Source organism: Accipiter gentilis, chromosome 34, assembly GCF_929443795.1.
Source record: "Accipiter gentilis chromosome 34, bAccGen1.1, whole genome shotgun sequence".
Classification (NCBI taxonomy): domain Eukaryota; kingdom Metazoa; phylum Chordata; class Aves; order Accipitriformes; family Accipitridae; genus Astur; species Astur gentilis.
In genome coordinates this window covers 6,182,409-6,205,244 of record NC_064913.1, presented here as the reverse complement: position 1 = coordinate 6,205,244, position 22,836 = coordinate 6,182,409, and the positions used below count along the sequence as shown (strand labels likewise).

The 22,836-nt window shown below is 40.1% G+C and overlaps 1 protein-coding gene across 1 annotated transcript in view; it reads right to left on the bottom strand.

Moving 5' to 3' along the window:
* Positions 1-809: 809 nt before the first annotated feature.
* Positions 810-22,836, bottom strand: part of NAV3 (neuron navigator 3) — a 417,043-nt gene continuing 395,016 nt past the window's right edge. Inside the window, exons 28-39 of the mRNA XM_049792275.1 lie at positions 22,409-22,562; positions 19,341-19,515; positions 15,410-15,507; positions 14,660-14,755; positions 14,188-14,356; positions 13,207-13,442; positions 11,113-11,267; positions 10,070-10,141; positions 9,444-9,640; positions 8,657-8,775; positions 5,689-5,892; positions 810-3,510 (exon numbers count right to left, since the gene is read on the bottom strand). Of these exons, the coding sequence (XP_049648232.1) occupies positions 3,391-3,510; positions 5,689-5,892; positions 8,657-8,775; positions 9,444-9,640; positions 10,070-10,141; positions 11,113-11,267; positions 13,207-13,442; positions 14,188-14,356; positions 14,660-14,755; positions 15,410-15,507; positions 19,341-19,515; positions 22,409-22,562 (1,795 nt within the window). The 3' untranslated portion in view covers positions 810-3,390. The remainder of the gene's footprint in view (positions 3,511-5,688; positions 5,893-8,656; positions 8,776-9,443; positions 9,641-10,069; positions 10,142-11,112; positions 11,268-13,206; positions 13,443-14,187; positions 14,357-14,659; positions 14,756-15,409; positions 15,508-19,340; positions 19,516-22,408; positions 22,563-22,836) is intronic.

Sequence of the window (22,836 nt, the reverse complement as noted above, 5' to 3'; positions counted from 1 at the left end):
AGCTAAGAATGAGCAAGCTGCTTGTATTATCAAAAAGAAAAGCAAGAAAGACTATTACTTAAATGTAAAAGATGTTTTTGATTGCGGTTGGCTTTTTAGTACAGGAGGAAAAGGCATAACAAAAGACAGTTTGGGGTGTTTTTCTCTTGAAAAGAAAGATACGCAAGATCTAACTGCAAATAAAGCCCTTAAAAAACAAAGCCACCCAGCGAATAATTAGCCACATTGATAGCGAGGTGCTGGATCTCCTACTCTGTACTGTCTAAAGGCTTTTCCAGGGATATGCCAATTTCAGGAGAAATTACAGATCTGCTGCTGAGACTTAAAGCTGAGGTGCTACAACTTGCAGGAGCATAATGATCTCTTCTGGCCTCAAAGTCTGTGATTAGCTGACTAACGTAATTCTCCTTCCTTGCTCTGAATTCTATTAAATCATATTGATGTATATACCTGCTGAGGAAGTGGCTTTAAGTCCTTCAAGTTTGAAAATAAGGCACAACACTGCACCAGTTTTGTACAGATTTACCACCACTGAAATCAATAGACTTGTATTTGAAGATAATCTCGAGAACGGGGAGACTGTAAAGTGGCTTCTGAACTGCACAAGCTGTTCCCACCATGGAAACAGCAATTCAAAAATCATACTGAATCACTGGAACTGGAAACAGTACTTAATTTTGTTTCTACAGAGATTAGTTCTGCTGAATACAGAAAATCACATCCTCCAGTTTGTCATTTTGTTTATGTGGTTTTGTATTTGAAATAATATCTAAGCGTTGTGGTCCTGACTGCAAAAACACCAGACTGTGTTTTCAATAAATAATTCCACTTTAATGGCAAAGTAATAATTTAGACAGATACAGTGCGCACACCTGCAAAAAAATATACGCAAGCTGGTTTACAAGCTAGAGGAACAATAAACCAATAGAAAATACATCATCCAGTTAAGTCCGATGACACCAAATACTTATTATTAGGGCTTTACAAAGACTACAAAACTTTTCAGATGATTTATTTCACTGTTTCTGTCTATTTACATGATATGTTACATCAAAAATGTACAAAATATAAAATGTGTACAGACAAATGTTTCACAAACAATTTCTGAGTTGTAAACTAGGTGGACTCACTGAGATGTATCGCAGGAAGTTTTGTATATGTAATATGTAATATTGTGTGTTTGTGTGGTATATATGGCAGGAGAAGATTCGCAGGTTTGCTCAGAGCACAGGTACAGGAAAGAGCAGCTTTCCTTTAGTTCTTTGAGTCAGTCAAGGTGTATGCGCTGACATTTTGCATCAGAAATGGATCCAGACTGGGGGGGCGTGATGTTGGTCTGACTGAATCCTACATGCATAAAATCAGAGTTTTATTAGGGCGATAGCACCGTGTAGGAACCTCTAGATTCAGCGATGCAGCTCAGTGCCATTTGGAAACTGCATTGATTTATCTTTGTTTTACAGCGAGTGACCACGGGGTGGCCACAAAGAGTTAATAGCACCAAATACACATCCTGAAGGTAACATCCATGGAGGTGTACAGTACATGTCTACACAATGCCAAAGCCCTTAGATACCTTCTTGTTTCTATGCACCTATTTTAACCGGACACCTCGTGTGGTAAAAGAGCGTTTCCGATTATTCTGAGCAGTTTGAATGCAATCTGGTTGTAGCCTGCCATGCCATATGCACTTAAAACATTTTCAGATTTTTTTCCCCCCAAAATGTATTGGCTTTGTATAGATATTGAAACATGCTGACTGTAGCGTTGATAGCTCCTGCATAGTCATAACAACTGTAAGTACAGGACAAACACACCAGGTAATAACAGCTTTTAAGGTTTGCATTCTGTATTTGTTTGCAACATACAGGAAATCTCAGCAAGTGAAACATCTCTTAACACCAACAGAATAAAATACAATTTTGTTTGTTTGTTTGTTTTTGATTTGATTTGTGCAAGGCTTTTTTTTTCTTTTTTTCTTTTTTTTTTTTTTTCCAATATTTACAATACCCACCCAGTAGACTGTGCAAAACCAACCCACTTTTACAGTATAAACTCTTCCTCTTCCACAGTGGACATCACTGCTTCAGTGTTCTTTTATGCTGAATTCTTCATGTACAACAATAGCAATCAAAACAACATGCTAAAACTAGAAAAAGGAAAAAAAACCCCATATATTTGTGCTCATGCTGCATCAAGTGCATCCAGCTCTGCTGGATAAGAATTCAAAACATCTATCCTCCAAAAACTCCATTCCATGGGACCAAATGGATTTGAGCCGATTTTCTCAGCATTTAGGTGGCAGCGGAAGTGGGTTTGGGTTCCTTGTGTATTTCTGAGGGTAGGCAGAGCAATCTATTCACAAGATAAAAATATTATATAGCAACTGTTCTTTCTCCTATCCATTACTTTAAAAAATCATGATATACAGATATGAGGCTACTGTGTTAACTGATGTTTTCTCATTAGTAAATGAAGAAAAAAACAGTGTAAATTACCAATGGTTTAGGAATTAAACCAACTGTAAAACTGTTCTAGAAATCTGTTTTAAGGCAGTGAGACAGCACCATAAGAAATGTTCCTTCTTTCACTGAAAAGGCTCAAACAAATGAAGCCCTAAAAAGCCTTTAATCAGTGTTGGTTAATAATTGGTATAAAACTGTTGTTAAGGAGTGGGCAGGTGGTTAAAAAAGACCTTTGTGGTAAAAACAACTTTATAAAATCTGTGACTCGTGTACTAAAAACTTGATGGAGCGCATCACCTTGACCATGGCAGTTAGAATTAAATTGGCACTTATCCAGCATATCACAGTCATGTTTTCTGGTGATTGCACAATACTGTTTGTGCTTTCTGAGTTACTATCATCATCTTTGACTCGTTTTGGAATGGGCAGTAGCGTACAACACAAACACCACTGCAGTCCTGTGACCAGCACCATGCGGCACAACAGAGGTTAGAAGAGAATTAGAAGACCGCACTGTTCATGCAGTGCCTCAGGGTAAACTAAAGGAAAAAACAGAAGACGTTGCACTGTAAACTTGTACAGAGAAACAGAGGCAGAGAGAGAGAGACAGAGAAAGAGGAAAAGGGAAAAGAAATAAATTCCAGTTTGGCTAACACGTGTGCAATCTGCTTAGATGCCCTTGGTCTAGGGCCCTTTCCAGTTGACGAATGGAGTCTCGCTTGGCTCCATAGGTATTGAAATGCCTTGAAATTAAACTAATTCAAGCTTTCCACTTCAATTTTTCTTCCTGACTTTGCAGATTTAGGTCTCCTGCCTACCTACAACACACCATTCTCACTCAGGGACCTCGGCGTGCTGCTTTAATACTGGCAGTGGTCTAGTGGAAACAGATTTTACCATAATCCTCCACCAAGGTTTGTCCCTTTCAGAGAGTTGATTCAAGGGACGAATCCAAAATGTCGTCATGGTGGCTGGTGCTGTCACTGTCACAGCTTTGTGCGCTCGAATAGTTGGCTGCCTCTTGAAGCCTCATTAGCATATTCATCTGAAAGAAGAAAGCAATGTTTACATAATCGCGTCTCATTTAATGCTGCAGTGACCGTGTTAAAATTTAATTAAGCTCCCTTGCTGCGTGAGGTGTGCTGGTATCTAGCTGAGGCGACCAGACAAAAGGATTTCAGAAAGGGCAGGGTGTCAGCGGCTCCTCCTGGCACCCTTTTCATTGCCTTCTGGTCTTTAAATAGAAGTTTAAAGGTCCAAAGAGCCAGAGGGATACAATGGAGCTGCCTGATAACTCTCTTTAATTCAGGGGTGAGACCGGCTGCAGCTGCAGCACCGGCAGGGGAAGGAAGCCACATCACAGCTGGACATCTGCGCCCATATTTGGAGACAGTCAAGCTTCCAGATAATTTTTGGATGGTATCGACACACTACATTGGAAAAGCAACTGAAAACATCATCGCGCTAACATAGCCCCTCTGCAAGAGAGAGACGGGGAGGGAGCCAGAGAGGGGTGGACCGAGGCCAGCCGCTTCATAAAGAGTCCCATCTGCTGTCGAGGGGCTGACCTCGGCAGGGGAGCAGCAACAGATCCTCCTACCCAGGAGAGGAGAGCCCACACATAATTTGGGGATTATTAGAACCTGAAACCCATCTGAAAAATCATCAAAAAGCAGCATTAAGCCCCAGAAAATGACTTGGACGCTTGACGCCTGACTCTGTGTAATGATCAGGATTTTATTTATAAAACATCCGCTTCTGCCAGCACGCTCAGGGCTGCAAGCAATGTTGACATTGCTGTAGTGCTTTTCAAGGAACAAATACGCTGTCATTACAACAAAGCAGGCGGTGACAAACCAAAGAGAAAGAGGTATTCTTGTGCGTTTGTGTGTTAAGCCCCTCTTTCCAGTTTGCTCAGGAATCCTTGTGATTTCAACCTGTACAGCTTGTAAAGTTTTCTCTAGGCACTGAACAGCATTTAATACTCTTTAACGCTATCAGGTAGCTTTTGCTGATGGTTGAATAGGTATCCGTGTTTAAGAATACATGCGGTGGGTGAGCAATACAGCCTGCACATGACCTGTCCTTTTTCCACAAGCCCAGGGTCTGTCTCCCCATGAGCTCCACCGGAGGCAGGAGCAAGGGACAAATTTCAAGCTTCCGATATTTAGTCAGATAGAGACACTGACCACAGCGTGCGGGGAGCAAGGGTGATGGGACACTGAACTCGAGCTGCCCTCGTATTTTCACCGTAGCGGAGACGATGCATACGTGCTGGAAATCTGGCCAATACACTCACTGGCAGCCCAAATCGCAGGGTCAAACAATCACCCCAAAGCTTCTTCACTGGGAGACAGGGGATCAAATGAAGTGATTTTCTACGCTTCTTCAGGATGCAAGGTCTGGTTTTGGATACCAAACACTTCAGTGAGGCTGAGGGCCTGTTCTCCTAGCACTGATAAGAGTTAAATGCATTTTCCTTTGAGAAATTCCCTTTTCCAAGGGCTGCCTTTATTCCAGAAGTACAGTTCTCTAAAACGGCATTTTGAATTGTGATAAAGGCAGTCTATAGAGAAAGCACTATACAATAATAACAGTTCAATATAGGCAATTTAATAGTCCATTATCAGAGGTGGCAAGGGTAAACCTAAACGTCTGGGATCATATTTAAATAAAACAATACATGGCATTGAGGGAAATCAACCTCTTATCTTTTAATGCCACCACACTTGCATTCCCTTTACATTAAGACTGTTATACAGTCATCAGTTATCTTGAAATGTTCTGAGGCAAGAGAGGATGGCTGTCTAATTTGCATTTCCACTAAATTCTCTATGATAGACAAGTTGGATAATGCGAGTTTCTCAGTCCTTCATTTGCAGAGTGTAGGTGATGGACTGCCCAACCTGGAAAGGTGTTTTTAGAATAAGCTGATTAATAAGTTGCTGAAGAGTGGTACCCAGACATTATGATGATGAAGACCAGATACATTTCTGGGTGGATGGGAATTGCAAACAATTTAGGGACGTATTCATGTGATGGTGATACCTGCCCACCTGCTAGATTTTCCTTTTCAACCTTTTAAATAAATTATAGTAGGATTCATTTTAAAAGCCCATTTTGGAACAGGTACACAGTAGTTTTTTGACGGTACAGTGAACAATTTAACATGTGACAGTAAAGTACATACCGAAAAGCCTTTTCCCCAAAGTTTAAATCTTACCAAGGGATCCCCCTCTGTATCAGTCTGTGGAACGTGCTTTGAGGTTGTTCCTTCCTTTGCTGATGCGTAACCTTCATAACCAACATCTTCTGGTCTTAACTGAAGTAGCGATGGCCACTCATGCTGTAGAGACGCAGAGCTCCATGGATAGGTATCAGCCACCCACTTGGAGGGATCCTCCCAGGGTGCTCTCTTACCGTACATCTGTATTACAGATATAACATAGGTAAGTATCCTACAGAGTTTTCAGTCCCAGTTGTAACAGCAGACAAAAGTCATCAAAAATGTCTAAACCATTTTAATAAGTGGTTTGCTTTCAGATGTGTTCAGCACTCGGATATGAGAAGACATTGAAAAGACCTCATCTCCATTAATGCTCCTTCAACAGGCAAGGTGGCTGCAAGCTGAAAAGCACTCCGTAACTAGTGATACTTGTAGGCAACAGTGAGAGCCACAAGTTCCTGATACAATATGAAATGAGACCTTTAGGTAATTTGCTTAAGGCGTGTCGGTGAAATTAACTCAGACATATCTAAAACATTCAAGTTAATTGGATTTTGTTTGAAGTGAATTAGGAAGTGCCAGTACAGATTGTTCTGTTCCCCTAGCAAAATGGGATGCAGAAGCAGACAAGATCTTAAGTCTGAGATCTTGTACAAGGTTAAGGGAAGAAATTCACAAAGAATACGTTTTCCCTACTATGAAGCACAAAAATGTTGTCGAATCTGGAAGGAGGACAGAGGATGGAAGAAAGAGAAAATTGTAAGTTTAGGAGATCTGGTAGCTTTCTCGCTAAAAGGCACCCTTCTCCACATTGCTGTTCACAAGCAACATGTTCACCAAGAGCCCCTTGGTTGCTGCTTTGCAGATTTCCTTTAGCTGTGACAATGACACATTGGGATGGGGAGCCATTCACCAGGGCTTTCTGTGATTTCTCCCAGCAAAAACAGCCTCACGCAATCCAAGGAGCAGCATAATTTTGGCAGGGCATGCACTGATGGAGCATTTGGATGGGCTGCTCTCCTAAAGGGAGTAAAACAGTGAAGGATTTTAGTGCTAAAGCCAGAGAGATGAGTTGTGCTTATCGCTGCAACACCTGCTCCCAGGCACTTGCAGAATCCAGAGCTCCACGTTAGACAGCCAAGTTCCCTATGTTATGCAGAGATACTCAGACTCCTTCTGCCCTACACTGAGGCTAGGCTGCTATAACAGGGATCTGCCTAAATAAGCCAAGAGGAAATGTTTCTCAGGGAGGTAGCAGGCTAACTCCAGGCTGTAGGCAGCACCTCCCCTCATCTGAGATTAACAGCAATTAAATCTTTTCTGGAACCTGGAGCAAGGCTTGTAAATTCTGTGTCTGATGAGTGAGTTTGCAAAGTACCAGGCTAGAAAGGCATTTTCTACCAGTGCCTGGTTCCAGGAACATCTAAGTATACCATATAAAAGATTTCTGTTTATTATTAATAATGTTATTCTATGGAAGCCATCCAAAGCAGCTAAAAATTGGAACGGTTCATGAAACAACATATTTTCTTCTATATGCTGCCATCTTCTGCTCCAGAATTAAAGTTTTCATTTAAGTAGGTACCCTGTATACTTGGGAAAATATGAGCGTGAAGAACATCACTGCATTTTTATAGCTGGTCTAAACAAGCGCTGTTAATCTCACCATGGCTGTTCTATCAGATGTTTGGCAGCTTTTTGCACGAGGCATAAACATTCTGTAATTCCCAGAGAGATAAGCAGTTTTAGGAAAGCGTGAGATATTCAACAGGCAAGATTCTAAACCTCCATCGCATCAGTATGTCACTAAGTCAATACAAGGTGATAAAGAAACTGCAGCTGCTTACACAGTGCTTTGACTAGTCCATAACAACCCCCTCTGCACTGTGCAGTAATTTCTTTCAGTGTCATGTGTGGCAAAAAACTGCCTTTCCACAAAGCGTCTTTTCAGATGACATAGAATTGCAGTGCATACAAGAAAAAGGAAAAGGGAGAAAGCCAAATAAAGATTGAAAAAAAAAACCCCAACAACCCAAACCAAAAAAGAAGAAAGGATTAATTTCAAGTTTTAGGTTTGCTCCAAAGATGTGGCATGGTCTGAAATCTTAACCTATATGGGACAGCTTATAGTGCTATCTACTGCAAATCTATTTGTAGCCCCATTTCTATTAAAGTAGAAGAAATTTTAATAGGTCATTAACAATCAGTGGAACTGCTGCTAACACCAGCTCTGGAGAGGATCGTATAGAGGGAACCGTGAAGCACTCTGATCTGATGGCACTGTTAACCAAAATGAGAATTACAGTCAGGAGGAAATCTTAGCCCATACAGAGAAAGAAAAAAGGAGAAACAAAACTGCAGGAAATACAAGCAGGGTTGCAAGATATAAAGGCAAAAAGGGACAGACCTTCATGTTCAGCAGGGCCAAAGAGTAAATTATCTCAATCGGGTTAGATGAGGCCAGTAAACTTTTTTTTTTTTTTTAATGGTGAAAATATCCTTGTTCACAAGCTTTCCTCCACAAGCCTGTGTGCCTACATGTGTACACAGGTGGGAGAGGATTACACAGACCAAAGCTATTTTCTTGCATCAGTGTAAAGGCTATTAACTCTTCCATGCAGGGGTAGGCTGAGACCGCCTTGACTCGGGGAGACAATCTGAGCTGTATTTAGCATTGCTGTGAACTCGTTAGACAGTGGAAAAAGAAGAAACTTCCTCCGGTCACAGAGGAGAAACCTTCTTCGTAAAATACAAGATATGCCAGTGCTGGAGTGGACAAAGCCAAATTATACATCAGAGTAAGAGCAGGTCAAAAGGAGTTCAAGGCTGATTTCTATAATCCCTCCACAGATTTTCTTCCTGCAAACACGACAGCATTCATACTTGGATGCATTGGTAAGAAGTAGCTTGGAGAAAGCCTATGAAACTACTTAAAAAAAAAATTGCTGGGAAACAAATGACATACCTGAAGTCCTTCTCTCACAGCTTCCAGAAGATACGGCACCAGGGAATAGTTCCAGAGGTCTGTGAACCACACTCTGGAACCATCAACATCCATAGGGCAAGGGAGGAAGAGGCGGGGACCTGAGAAGTCAAGTTGTGTATTAGAAAAAGTAGAACTAGGGAACACACTAAAAATAATCTTCACAGAATTAAAAAAGCAGTACTGGGGCACACTTAAGTGAAGAGAATGCTCATACAGAACTACAATAAGGGAGCTATCAGTCTCCTGTTATTAAAAATGAACTAGTGTCACTTTATCCACTTCTAGGGCCCGATGAACACTTACAAGTTTTACGGACAAAGCTATGTAAAAGGATGGCTTCTTTGCTAACATAGCTATTCCACTAAAAGACCTCAGGTACATGTATATCTCCGACCTGCTAGTTTGCTGAACTGACCGTCCAAGTGTTTTTATTGCTGTAATTATACTGCAGTGTAAAAGCAGAGAAAAAAATGAAGCCTAGGAAAGTTGCTATTGACGTAATTTTTTGTAAATTTAACCTTTTAAAATTATGAACATTTTCTTGAAAGTCTTTAGCAACCAAGGCAAAAATACCAGGAAATACATACTCTCTCATTAAACTTCCCATTTTCATTTCAATTTTGCTGGCAACCAGACAAATTCCCCAAACTGATGCTGTACTTCCCATTGAGAGGTGACAGCTTTTAAAAACATACTCTACCCTTCACAGATCCCTAAAGTGCTCAGCCTGCATCCTTATTTCAAGCCATTCCACCGATGGACTCACCAATGGTTACATCTGAAGAGCTGTGCGTTTCTAGGAAGCTGTTAAGATGATGCCATGTTTTGGGGATCCAGTCAATGATTTTGATGAGCTCATTATTGCGCATGTTCCTTTCTATTTCAGTCTCAATCAGTTTCCTTCTCAGATATCTGCCCAAGAAACCTTTAACAGGTTCTGTGTGATTAGCACACAGCACCCACCTGGGTAGAAAGGATAAATGTCAAGCAGCAAGGAACACCAAATACATCATTTCCTCTTAAACATAGAGATGAAGGTCATGTCATAAGCTTCTGAGTCTCATTAGTTAGCAAGTACAAAACTGCTCCAATGAACCACATTATTGCCCACCGCTACAACACAATCATTACAGGCTTCAGCAGGAATTCAAGACACTGCTGAAGACGAATGGAATGCATGAATGAAATCGTCCAGCCACTTGCTAGAGGTGTCAGAAAGGGTCTCATTTCTTTCACCATTCCTCAACACCATTCAGAGACCCATCAACAGAGACACACAGAAGCTCACGTACTTTGCTGTGATGAGACACAAGATCAACGTTTGTGGAAGAACTGGGCTGAGGGGCAGGGAACTGTGCAAACACGGCCACGGTAAATACAGAGTGAACGTACCTGAAATTGTGATGGAGCTCCAGATTTGGTGAAGAAGAAACTCCCTGGTTCATGGTTCCAATAATATAGGGACTGAAAAGAGAAAAGCAATAGGGTTTTTTTGAGGGAAAATCCATTCAGATATTCAAAGAATATTTTTTTTCTTCTTATCTGCACTAGTCCAATTTTAAAAGAGTCTCTGCATGTACCGTAGTCTTAGATTTAAAATATTCCTGAGACATCCCTTTTTTAAATGTTTATTCTTGTATGATTTCCCTCTCTGCACTTTTGTAGTTTACTGATACTCATCTGTAATAAAGAAATAAATGAGGCAACCCTGTCTTTGTGTACCTCACAATTTTGGAGTAGGCTTAGAGTTTTAATCTCAGAAGTCAGTGAATCTCAGGAGTAAGACACAGCATACGGTGATTTTATGAAGGGAAGCCCCTATGATGGCGCTTTTACAGCAGAAATAGCCAATGTTATAGGTCAGTGAAAGTTCCAGAAAGCATTATTTTTATTCTTTCTTGGCAATAAAGGACAGTCAGCAAACTTCATACTTCTGCACTGCTACAGGAAAACTGTAGGAAGTGCAAGTCCGCCGGATATACGGCTGCTTCTGCATGGCATGGTTCGTGGGTTCACACGTATCCCAAATTCCACTATTATAAAAGGCATTTCTTCGTACTCGCCCGTAAGCTGTCCTCCTGGTACTAATGAGCTTGTGTGATCTGACAGGGTGAAAGGGATAAGACCCTAATTCAGTCAAGCATTTAAGTACGTTCTTAAATTCTGTGGTACGTTTCATTTAAGTACATTCTTAAATTCTGTGGTACGTTTTCCATCTCACTGAGATGCATGGGGGTCATATAAATAAAGTGAAGCAGACACCCAAGTACTTGGCTGAAGAGGGTTAAAATTATTCAAGCACATAAGGGCTTTGCTGACAGCCTGTGGGAGTCTTAAGTTTCCACTGGGACATTTTATTTTGCAAAATAACAAACAGCTTTTACTGCTTTAATTGCAAAAGGTCTGTAAAAGGGGAGAGAAGAGCTACTACCTACCATTTATTATATTTACAGTTGAGGAAGCCATTGAAGATGTCACTTAGTGAACCGATGTGGTGGAGATTATCAAGAATTATGACCACAGGGAGGTCAGCACCGTTGTTGTCAGCACTGCATTGCTCAGCTAGGTTTGCTAGGTATTGTCGCAGATCCTTCAGCAGAATTAACAAAAAAACCCAGAAAAGATTAACCCAATTAGACCTTAGATGTAATTTCAGTAGAAAAGATTTTCAGAAAGATAAAGAGGCTGCTGCAGAGTTTCCCCACTGTGGATCATTCAGCTGGATCAGCGCATGCAGGAAGACCTGCTTCTTAGATAGGGCAACACTGAAGCCACATGCTAGGAAAAACAAAGGCACTAAACATAAGGCAAGCGACTGAAGCATACACGTTCCTATTTGGTGGATACATTCCTTAGAAACCTGCTGATAAACTATCTTATCTCCGGAGGAAAATAGGTTGCAATAAAATATGCCATTTCCAATGGGCTGAGATACTCACATCAACTGTTGGACCTCTGTTCTTATGAATTGCACATTTATATACCAAAACACCCCCATCAAATCACACGATTTAGGCATATTGAACTGCTCCTTCAGCTATCTCCTTTCACCACTTTCCCTGAAAATCTGTTTGTCCTTTTGGGGATACTATATCACACCTTATAATAAAATTTGTTGTGTAAATTCTTTTTTCTGTCAGCTATCTGTCTGGCTGCTTTTAGTGCTGGAGTAAAAGAGAACTTTCTATAATCAAAACATTTTGTATTTTCCTCAACACTTCATTGCCCTTGAGGGTCTGGGCTAGTCAAGTTTTACAGCTGTATCTCTAAAGGTATCTAGTTTTGTCAGTGTTGGGAATGGTCAGTATTATGGACAAAGTTCCTATTGCCATTTTACTTTCTGGATCAGGGATAGCAGAATCTTTTCTTCTTTAATGGGAATCTTTTTTTATTTCAAGAAAGATTTTTGTTTGGCTTTTTATGATCAGGTGTCTCTAGGGGAACATCATGGGTTTCTTCCATGGAATAGCACCATCTATATTATTCAAACACACTTGGTATTTGACAATGTTGTTTCTTTTTTTTTACTATAAACCCAAAAGTTATATATAAATCTTCATAGAAACAAAAGAAAAAAAACCCAAAACCCCAGACAACAAAACCCTCCAAACAAAACCATATACAATAAGCAATTTACCAGAAATCCAAAAGCTTACTCTCTTGTGGGACAATTTTCATTATAAATATATATGGTATAATAATAAGATGTAAACATATCCCCTGCCAAAGTAAATGGCATCACAAATCCTCTGTATAAAGACAGTGAAAAGTGGTGTTTTTACTGGAATGGTCCTCTCACCCTTTTGGGATCTGTAGGTTCTTCCTTCTTATATTATGTTAACATTCATTATGTTCTGTGCAAATCAGAAAGCTCTGGGCAAAACCTTTCATTTTCTTTTCCCTGGGTACCAAGTTAGGAGTATACCCAATTTAGGACAGCAAGTGAATAGTATTATCTGTGGCTAGCACAGTAGTCATGCTAGAAGCTTGATAATCTAAGCTATGTAAATCACTGTGAATGTGACATGATGCACGAGGCAATTTTTGTACGGTCAGCTTCCTGACCGATGCACGCCAGAAACCATGGCAGCAGTTGTATTTATCCAGTGCTGATTAAGAAGATGAACCCAAGACGGCAATTCAAAATCCCCGTTCTGAAGTCTTTGCTAACAGTCAGCTGCTCTTATCACTATATAAAAGGAAGTTAGACTGATATTACTATATATCCAACCTTTTTGACAAAGGAATTACAGACACTCTAAGAATTTCATTTATACAGGAATTTCACTCTGCATCTATCCTTAAGGTGGATTTCCTCAAGTGAGGGAAAAATCAGACTTCCTTCACAGTGCTTCAATGGTTTGTTTAGAACAGAAAGATTTGGTCCTTGCTTCTCATTGGGATTGGAGACCAAGTTCTTGTAGGAAAAAACGCTAACTGAGCAACAAACCAGCATGCCAATCAATAGGATCTGCTCTGCATCATCGCTACAAATTGGGCGATAGGTTATCTTTTTAACTGTAACATACCTTGCTTGATTTGTGATCTACGTTAAAAGTTGCAATTGCATCCTCAGTTTTTTTTCTGCCAGATTTAGTTATAATATATTCAGCCAGCCTGTTAGCTAAATAGGTCTTTCCTGTGCCACTGGGTCCCGACAGAATAATCCTGCGATGCTCCATCAGTAAATTAAAGTACCGCTGGGTAATTGGCTTAGGAATCAATGTGTCAAACACAAAACTGTCCAAACTGTTTTCTTCCACTCCTGGGAACAAAAGAAAAGAAAAATGGTCTGTCTTCATCCTTGCTAAGGTAGGCATAGGTTTGGCCCCGCACCTGATGGCATCAGTGCTATGTTCAAAGCAAGGTAAGATACTTCTGCCTAAAACAAATTCCTATTAAGGGCTTCCTTACTGTGGAAATGCTTATATCCTTCCGCAGGGCCACGAAATTAAACAGTGGTAGGGGGACGAGATGGGTGGGAGAGATGAAATCAAAGTAAATGTGAAGAGAAGGCTCAGTGAGGCAAAGATGTATGTTTCAGACACTATGGGCAACCGTAACAAAAAAAAAGGTCAGAGTGACAGCCACAAGGGTTACTGGTTGTCACAACAATGTATGTAGAGTTCTTCTGAAGGCCCCCCTCCCCTCCAATAGCAAATCCCTACAGCTTTGAAATGTATTAAATTTTTCCTGCGGAACTGGGTAAGGCATAAATATTTCTCATCATAATGTCTGTTTGGGGGTTGGTTTTTTTGCCACTATTCAGAAATTTGTGCTTTGCTGTGATTTGGCAGTCAGGCAGAGAAGGACAGAGCTATTTTTAGATTTGCCTCAAAATGCTGCACTGTGCTAGGTATTGTACAGTGTCATACAGAAAATTTATGTGATAAAGTTCTTGAACTGGAGACAAAATACAGAAAGGTCAGGTGTAAGAACTAAAATATAAAGGGTTGAGGGACTGCAGTGAGGAACTCTACAGTATCTGCAAAAATATTCTTGGCGTTTACCTTTCAGGTTCACAGTGATGACATTATTATCTCCAACCAGATATCCACAAGGCAGCAGTTCAGGCACTTCTAGGCTATGGGCTCTAATTACATCCCCTATACAATAGCTAGCAATGCAGTCAGAGCTTAAACCCAGGCTAGTAGTCGGATCCACTCGGAAAATATATTCCTGAAATTATATGAAAACATAAGACATAAAAATAATTATTGAATGAGAGCAGTTTGGAAAACATTTTGGTGCAGGCGAAGTCACTTGACAAGGAGATTCTTGCAGTCACATTCAATAGAGAACTGCCTACAATCATGAAAGGAGAACAGCAACATTAAGAATAAAGTTTAATTGTGTTGTTAGCAATATGTCAGAAAACAAAACAAAACTAAAACTTGGCAAGACGACCCAAAGAACACAGAAGTTTTCTTAAGTGAAAAAGAAAACTGAATTAATATTTGAGCTAATTTTTCAAAGTCTTACCTTAAAGAGACGTCTAATTACACCATCTAAAACATCCCATTTTGTTTTTCCGCTGACTCCAATTGATCCTATCAGATATGCATGTGGTTTTTGATCCTGCAAAGAGAGATTTTTGGAAACTGGACTAAAAATGGTGGTAATCAGTTTTCTGTAAGATTCACAATTTTCCCAATGAAGAAAAAAAAATGTTCTTTAGAATGTAATGCTACAACTTTGTTAATAATCTCTGTGCCAGAAGTAGGTATAGATGATATTACTTTGGTACATCTTCATAAGGAAGGAAATACAGTATCTTATTCTGCTCTTTGATTGCATCTGTGTTTATAAAGAGATGAATATAAATAAAAGTTGCGCCGTATTTATAATTTTTTGTAATACAGAACATGAAACCATGACAATGCAATTCCAAATTTATTACCTCAGCAGTTTATTCATAGCTGCACCCAAAGGGGTCCAAGGCATAGATCTAATTTATAACGACTTTTAAATGGAGATAGCAAGTCCCAGAACATCCTAGTACTAATTAAACTGAGAATTGGTAGTGTCTGAGCCACCACAAAGGCAGAAGGAGGCCGTATGACACTAGTCTGTGGAGAATGCCTAACTGTATTGAGCAGGGATGACAGAGCAGATTGCTGCTATCTTCAGGGTATTTCCCTTCAGTTCCTGGCTGAAACAAGTTGAGCTGCTATACTGCCAGATTTGCCTGAGCTAGAATTCTGCATCCAGACCTTTGGGTAGTGAACTTACCTTGGCTCGACTATAGCCCTTGTTTATAGTGACTAAAATTTTCACACTGTGACCTTCTTTGTGGAGTGCTCCATCAGTGACATCATCCAACAAAATATCTACAATAAAAGAAGGGAACTAAAGTGATCAAGCTGACAAATCACATCAATTATGTTCACATCATCAGTTCAATATTTGTTCAAAGGACCTTTTGGTTAAAAAGGAAGGCTGCCATCACAACAATTTGCAGTAATTTTAACGTGCACTTATTCCTAATTCACCTTTTCTCTTGGAGATCAAAAAAAAGTTACAATTTGTCAATTTTTGAAGCAATATTAGAAGCTTTAATCATGTAGAAATGAATAGGGAATCCATAAATAAATAAATTCTTGCATCATGATCTTGCCTTTGCTTTCCTTCTTGGAACTTGCTCAAAATTATCATACGTCCACAAAGCAATGTTAAAACCTAAATTAAGTTTATATCTTTGGGGACTTATTGTGCCTTTTAGAATGTTGTAAGGAGAAAAAAAAAAAAAAGAAATTGTTGCATTGATATGTTTGCTGCTAAGTAAAGTAGCATTTAATTTCTCTTTCCAGCTGATTTCCTTGCCTTCAGTACACATGGCATGGATAGAGTCTTTTTTTTTTAACCAAATACAGGCTTACAAACAGTAAGCAAACATTAGAAAACCACTTTGCACTCCTCCAGAATATGGGACTCTATTCAGCCATTCCTCTAAGAAAAGGTTTCATTTTTCTTGGAGGTAAAGAGTGATTCTGATCTGCTTTGTGCCTCAGTTTCCACCTCTTCACTAACTCCTAAAATGTGAAAGGAGGAGGACGTATTTCTTACTGAAGGCTAAGTCTGCAGCTTTATTGCAAGGGATAAAACTGCTTTCTTCCTCTAGAAGTTCTCTCAGAGATTTCACTGTTAGACATTTAAATGAACTATCAAATTAAGGAGAGATTATGGATTTGCATTTTCTTCAAAGGCCAGCACAGTAATCCACTACCCTAAGTCCTGCTCGTTCTTATTGTGGTGACTGAAGAAAAGCATCAACTTCATGTCATAGCCTGCACAAGGTCAGATTTCACCCAAATTAAATGAAGTGCCAGTAAGATTCAGTCACTTGCTTATAGCAAAACCAGAGAAGACTTATTAATATGACAACAATGAATGTATTAAAAAATAAGTCCTCATGTAAAACGTTTGATAACTTACACCCAGATCTAGAAAGCAGATTCTGCTATTGGGTTCTTTGTTTTGTTTTTTGAAGAAGTATTTTTGTTGTAAGCTTAAATAAATCCATGCTTGTTTTGTTCCAGGCAGACAGTTTTACTGTGCCACCAATGTGGAATGTTTCACTTCACTTGTCTTGCGTGTTGGCATATTTGACAAACCTTAAGAGTTTCCATAATGTCATAGTTTGTCTGAGGGCAATTTACAATATAACTGATCCCTCGGTGAAATTTTTCAATATTTGAATGACCCTCATGTAGCCTTTAAAATACATTCTTCTGTAAGTCTTTAGGAATGAGGAACCACTCAGTGGCTAGAAAAAAATGCCACTTCCTAAGAGCTCTCTCTCTCACTGATACAAAGGGCTCAGAAGATGCCCAAGGGGGTCTAATTTCATGGTGGTGCTAATTGCTTTAATTATCTCCTGCCAGACCTCCTCCTTAGGTGCGCTATGGTGGCTCCGGCTCACTTCTTGTCTGAGCTCTGGCACTCTTTTCACTGGACAGCACAGACAGAGTTTTGTACTGGTCCTTCTTTGCTGCTTTTTACTCCAGCGACTGGCTGAAATACGGGCGTCTGTGACCACCCAGCCCCTTCCCAGCTTGCCACTCACACCTATCAGGAGGAGATGGTTATACCCTTAGGAAGTGGCAATGGATAGCTTTGGTCATTTCCAGATGACCACGGGCATTTGGAGACACTTGTCTCCCAGAAAGTGCCACAGCGTTTTTTAATACGATGAGCCAAAGCCCTCGTTATCTCTCACCTTGGTCCCCAGCATGATTAACCTCTCCATATCTCAGGGACTTTTGTTTAATAGTACTCCAGCTGCCACAGAAATCCCACAAGACTTGGTAGGAAGCTGTCACCCTTCCAAGTTCTTCGGCATGGCAACAGGATGATACTCACAATGATCAAAAAGGCTGGATTCATAATCAAATGAAATCCTCCACTCCTCATTAGGCACACTTATTTCTTTGATTTCTTATAACTGAAAGTAATTACTTTGCATGCTAGAAAAACATTTAGAACCAATAACACAGAAAATTATATAAAGCTTATAGAATCATAGAATAGTAGAATCATTTAGGTTGGAAAAGACCCTTAAGATCATCAAGTCCAACCACTTCTCCCAGTCTCATTGTTCTTCTTCCTGTTCCTCCTCCTACTCCTTTATCCCCTTCTCCTCTTCCTCTTTTTCTTCCAGCTTTTATTTCTTCTGTTCTTTTGCTAAACAATTCCTCCTGATTTTGTTCATCTTCGTTCTTTTTCTTATCTTTCACCTTCCTGCGTTCTTCCCCCTGGTCCTCTTTTCCTGTCTTATTCTCATCCAGTTCTTCCCCCTTTTCTTCAAACTCCTCCTCCTCCTCTTCCTCCTCCATGTTTATTCCTGTATCTAGACAGAGTTAGTGCTGAGCGGCAAAGTGCTAATAGCTGCTGCTCACGAAAGAAATTCCACAATTACCATTTTGAAAAAAAAATCTGTTCTGGTTTTAATTTTTTTTTTTTTTTTTTTTTTTTTATGTTTGTGGATGCATGAGCAGGAACCATAGTTAAACTTTTTCCCCCTGTTTTTGCAACACTTCATTGTATACTGAGGCCCAGCACAGGCTCACCCATACTAAAAGTTAAACCTGGCAAAAAAGTAAGCTGGAATGTAAATAAAAAATAGACCGATTTTCCCATAAAATCTGATATTAACCAGAAGAAATATTCAAATATCCATGTAATCAATGACTGGCAAGATAATACGACTAACTGCCAATCCAAATTATAGTCGGGCAGTTTGGCACATTCCCAGCTGTACTCTTGCCTAGACTCTTTCTACAATTATTAGCCACATTTCTATTCCTTCCAGAGACTGCATTATACTTTCTGTGGAGACTACGCTAATGAGCGCTGCTTTGCTTCTGCTCTGCTCCTGGTTCTAATGTTAGAGACAGCACTTCTGTTTCTTGGCTACATTATCAAAACAAGTGTAGAAGGCTTATTATCATAAACTCTATGGCATGGAAAATAATCAAATGTTAATGTTCAGGATGTGGTCCAAAGTTCTGCTTGCTTTCTCTCATTCACTGAAACAATGAGCCTGCTTAATAAGCCAGGCGGGGTTTGGCTCCTGTGATAAATGGTGATTTGGTCCAACGTAGACTAACTAGATATATCACATTAAAAAAAAATGTAAGGGATAAAGCTAACTGAGTCCACCTTCTGCTCCAGTTGCAAATACGAAATAAAGTTAAGGGAGCTAACTGAATGATAAAAGATCTGTAAACAAACAAAAAAAAAAAAAAAAAAAAAAAGGAAGTTTCATGTACTATGCTCTTATTTATTCCACAGGGACAAGAAAATATATCTGTACAGTTGTCAAGTATACTACAACAGATACTGTCCTCTTCAAATAAATTGTAAACTAGATGACCAAAGAGTATTGTAAACTAGGTAGGTAGAGAGTATCATAGCTAGGAACTAAGCAAACATAATGAACAGCCTGTTACTATTATACAGAGCCTTCTAAAATCTACATTTTCAGAAATGACTGCCAGCATTCTTCCTCATCTCCATTAGTGAATGTATACTTGATGTTTACCTAAGTGATATGAGGTCTTTTAATTTTCAGGCATGCCTCCCATATATGGCCCATTAAGAGAGTGAAAATAATAAATTCTTACTAATTGCTGAGGCATGCATGTGGTCAAAATATATTTACCTGATGTAACAGATTCTGTGATGTTTAAATTGTTCAGAGAAAGTCCTAGTGACTGCCGTGATGAAGAAGATGATGTGCTGCTTGAAGACTCTGATGACGGCCGAGCAGGCTTTCCAGTATTTCCAGTCTCTGCCTTTAAACGATCATTTTCAGCTTTCAATATCTCAATTTCATTCTGTATTCAAAAGAAATCAACATAAAAGCACAGCAGGTTATTCTTTCAGAAAACCACTGCGGGTGGCTATTCTGGTGCTTGCCGTTCACCTGCAGTCAGTGAAAACTGCATTGCCTTCACTCCTGAAATGAAGGGGGAAAACCCCCTATAACCTTGTTTTAGCTTTTGCCTCAAGACAGTTCCTAAACAACGTAATCTTCAAGCTTCAGTGTTTATTGTACAGTTGACCATAATACCGGTGTGGTGAGAATTTTCCCAGCTTTCCCCAGTTTTATAAGCTACTTTCTATTGTAAAAAATCGTAGGTAACAGTCAGTTAAAAAAGTTACTGTTAAAATCTTGGGTATGTCAATGTTTCTAAAGTCACAGAAAATTATTACTGCCGTAACTTCACAGAGGAGAAATGAAATTAAAAATGGACAATTAGAAATTGATAGTTTAACAGTTTCACAACCCTTCTTGCTATCAGATAATACTTTTTGATCATTCAAACATAGGATTGTTCACATAACGGTCAGCAAGCCCTCTTTGATGAAAACATACAGTGACAGATGAATCAGAACAACTAGGAATTTTTTTTAGCTAAATCCTCTGTGGTGCCAAGTGATTATTGAATGTACAATAATAAAATGAAAACTTAGCCTGAGAACAGCCTGGTACCAGCTAAATCTAGCTTTCAGTCGCTTCACGAAGCACAGTACAAAGCAACTGCTTATTCTTGCAGACGGTTTTGCACATCAAATTTAATTCCGCATTCACTAATACTCTGCTAAAAGTCCTGTTCTTTTATGAAGGCTGTACGGCTACATTATACAAATAAAAACATAAGGGGTAGCATCGCAAAAAAACCCTGCAACAGCTACAAAAAGATTAGATCATACAGGCAAAGGTGAGGAGATAGTGAAAGGGAAGGGACAAACCAGCAAAATTGTGACAGAAGGCGATGGATGAATGTACCAGTTTAGCCTGGGCTTCAAACCAGGAGCTACGGTGAAATGAGTCACACAGTCTCCATCTACTCTGCAATTTACACTGATTAATTACTCAACTCTTAGCAGACTGCCATTCAGCTGAGCTTTAGATTTTTAAGGTGCTTTGAATACACATAGTATTTGTATATCATTGCCACCAAGCTTCCCTTTTCCCCTTACCAATCCTCATCAACTCTCCAAAACATCAGAGTTTGGCACCTCCAAGGTGGCTGCCTCTGCTTTTGGGAAAACTTCAGAAGAAGGGGTGATTACCAGCGGCAGCATCTGAAACAGTCACCTCTGCCCAGCTTTGGTGAAATTCAAACTTTCGAGGCCTGTGACCACAGCAGACTCCTCTCTCCGAGGAGTTCACCTGGTTTAGGCACTCACCTCCCGCTGTAAGACCATAACCAGCTGATAAGCCTCCACGTCCTGCTCTCCACCGCTGCAATTAAATGTATTCTATCCCTTAGAGTTCCTAAAAATTTTTTAGTGACTCCAAATCAAATGCTTTACTTGCGTCTGGACAACTGTAACCCATATTTACAGACCAATTCTTGATTATTCTTCCCCCTAATTGAAGTTCAGCCAACTATCCGCTAGCAATGTTGGCACCGAGTGGTGTGAGCACCCAGGAGGGTGGCGGGTACCCCAGATGTTTAACGGTGTGACTGAGACTGCTATAGACATGGTATAAACAAAGAGGTCTAGAAAAGACAGCAAGCCCACCAAATGTGGTAGTTAGGAAATCAGCCTTTGGACACCTATACGGAAGTGCCTACGGGTGCATCCGACCTAAGCGCCCAGCACAGAGCAATTGAGCTGACAAGCCACTGGGGTTGGATTCAGGGGTGTAAATGGGGGTTTCCAGTGTCACTGGAAACACGGTCTTCCATGGGTAGAATGCTAAACCTACAAGTCCCGTGCGGATACAAATCCCTGAGGCTGGTTCAAACGCTAATAGGTGCCTATGCTCAAACAACTCCATTTCACCTTCTGTAGCAATCTTAGGATGATTTTAGGATAGCTTTCTAGGTGCCACTACTGCAGGACTAAAACTCAATCGACTACAAATGGAGTTTATCACCTAGATCATACCCAGACATCTAAATGTAGCTGTCCCAGTCTCAGCCTGAATCCCCACCCCATGGCCTTGATTCTGTTTCCCAAATACAGGTTTATAGTGCCTTCAGGGATCTCCTAGGTATCTCATGTGTCATTCCAGAAGGGCCCAGAGCTACTGAAGGACCTATGTCATACTGCGTGGATGTTGTAGATACTTTGGGGCACCCAACATGATACTGGACACTTGTATGTGGGCAACAGAGCCGAGTCCTGTAAAGCTCCGTGCTCCGCTGAAGAACGTTGCCATTCTTTCTGCATCCTCTCAGTCTCATGAAAGGGCACGTCTTCTGATGACAAATGTGTTCAGCAAGGATTTGGACCAGTTTCACAAAATAATGCAGTGAAATTTTAGCGATGCTGGATATAATAATTTAGTTCAATTTTACGTTCTTTGTTTCAGCAAGCCACAACTGGGGTATGAAACAGAAATGATGAGACAGTATGCACATATACCCCCCGCCCCAAGAATTTAGAGCTCTGCAGAAATCACTTCTTGATCTGCTTGTGTGTCATGTTGCTTTTCCCAGTCATAGGGTTTAGATAACAAATATCCTTTGGGCAGGGATTATGTCTCCTTCCATATCTCTTAAACACATTTTAGCTATTAATATAAATGCTAAGAATATCAATATTATAAGGTGAACACTTATCATACCCATCCTTCGGAAGTACTGTCAATCTAGCAATTTACTTCGTATTGACAATTTTTTGGTATCTGAAAGAAAGTACTGGGAAAGGAAATAGAGCAGGCATACCTTTGGTGTGCACCCCTGTCATCACTTAAGCTACTGCACTGACCTGCATGCGGTTCATGGCCTCCCGAATCTGATCCAGATGGTGTGCAGAGCTGAGGGCTTCAAGACGAATGTCTGTTAATTTTAGCTCTTTCTCCCTCAGCTCGCTCTTTAGCTGAAGAATAATTTCAGCCTCTGCCTCTGTGCACTCACAGATCCTAAAGAGGAGCAGGAAACAGGCAGGAGATTAAAGGAAAGTTCTCCCCCCAAAGCAGTGCCATTACTAAATATCAAAGTACAGAAAATGCTTGCTGCTGGTGAAACCTATGAGTGAAGAAAGAATCTTATCAAAGAAACATGAAAAGGCTCAAATTGCAAATTAAAAAAGGGAAAAAACCCTCTCCAGATGAAATGATCAGCTTGCTTCATACCTTTCCAGTTTAGTTAGGTAGTTCACTATAGTGAAAAAAAGTTGTTAAAAACTTTCCAGAA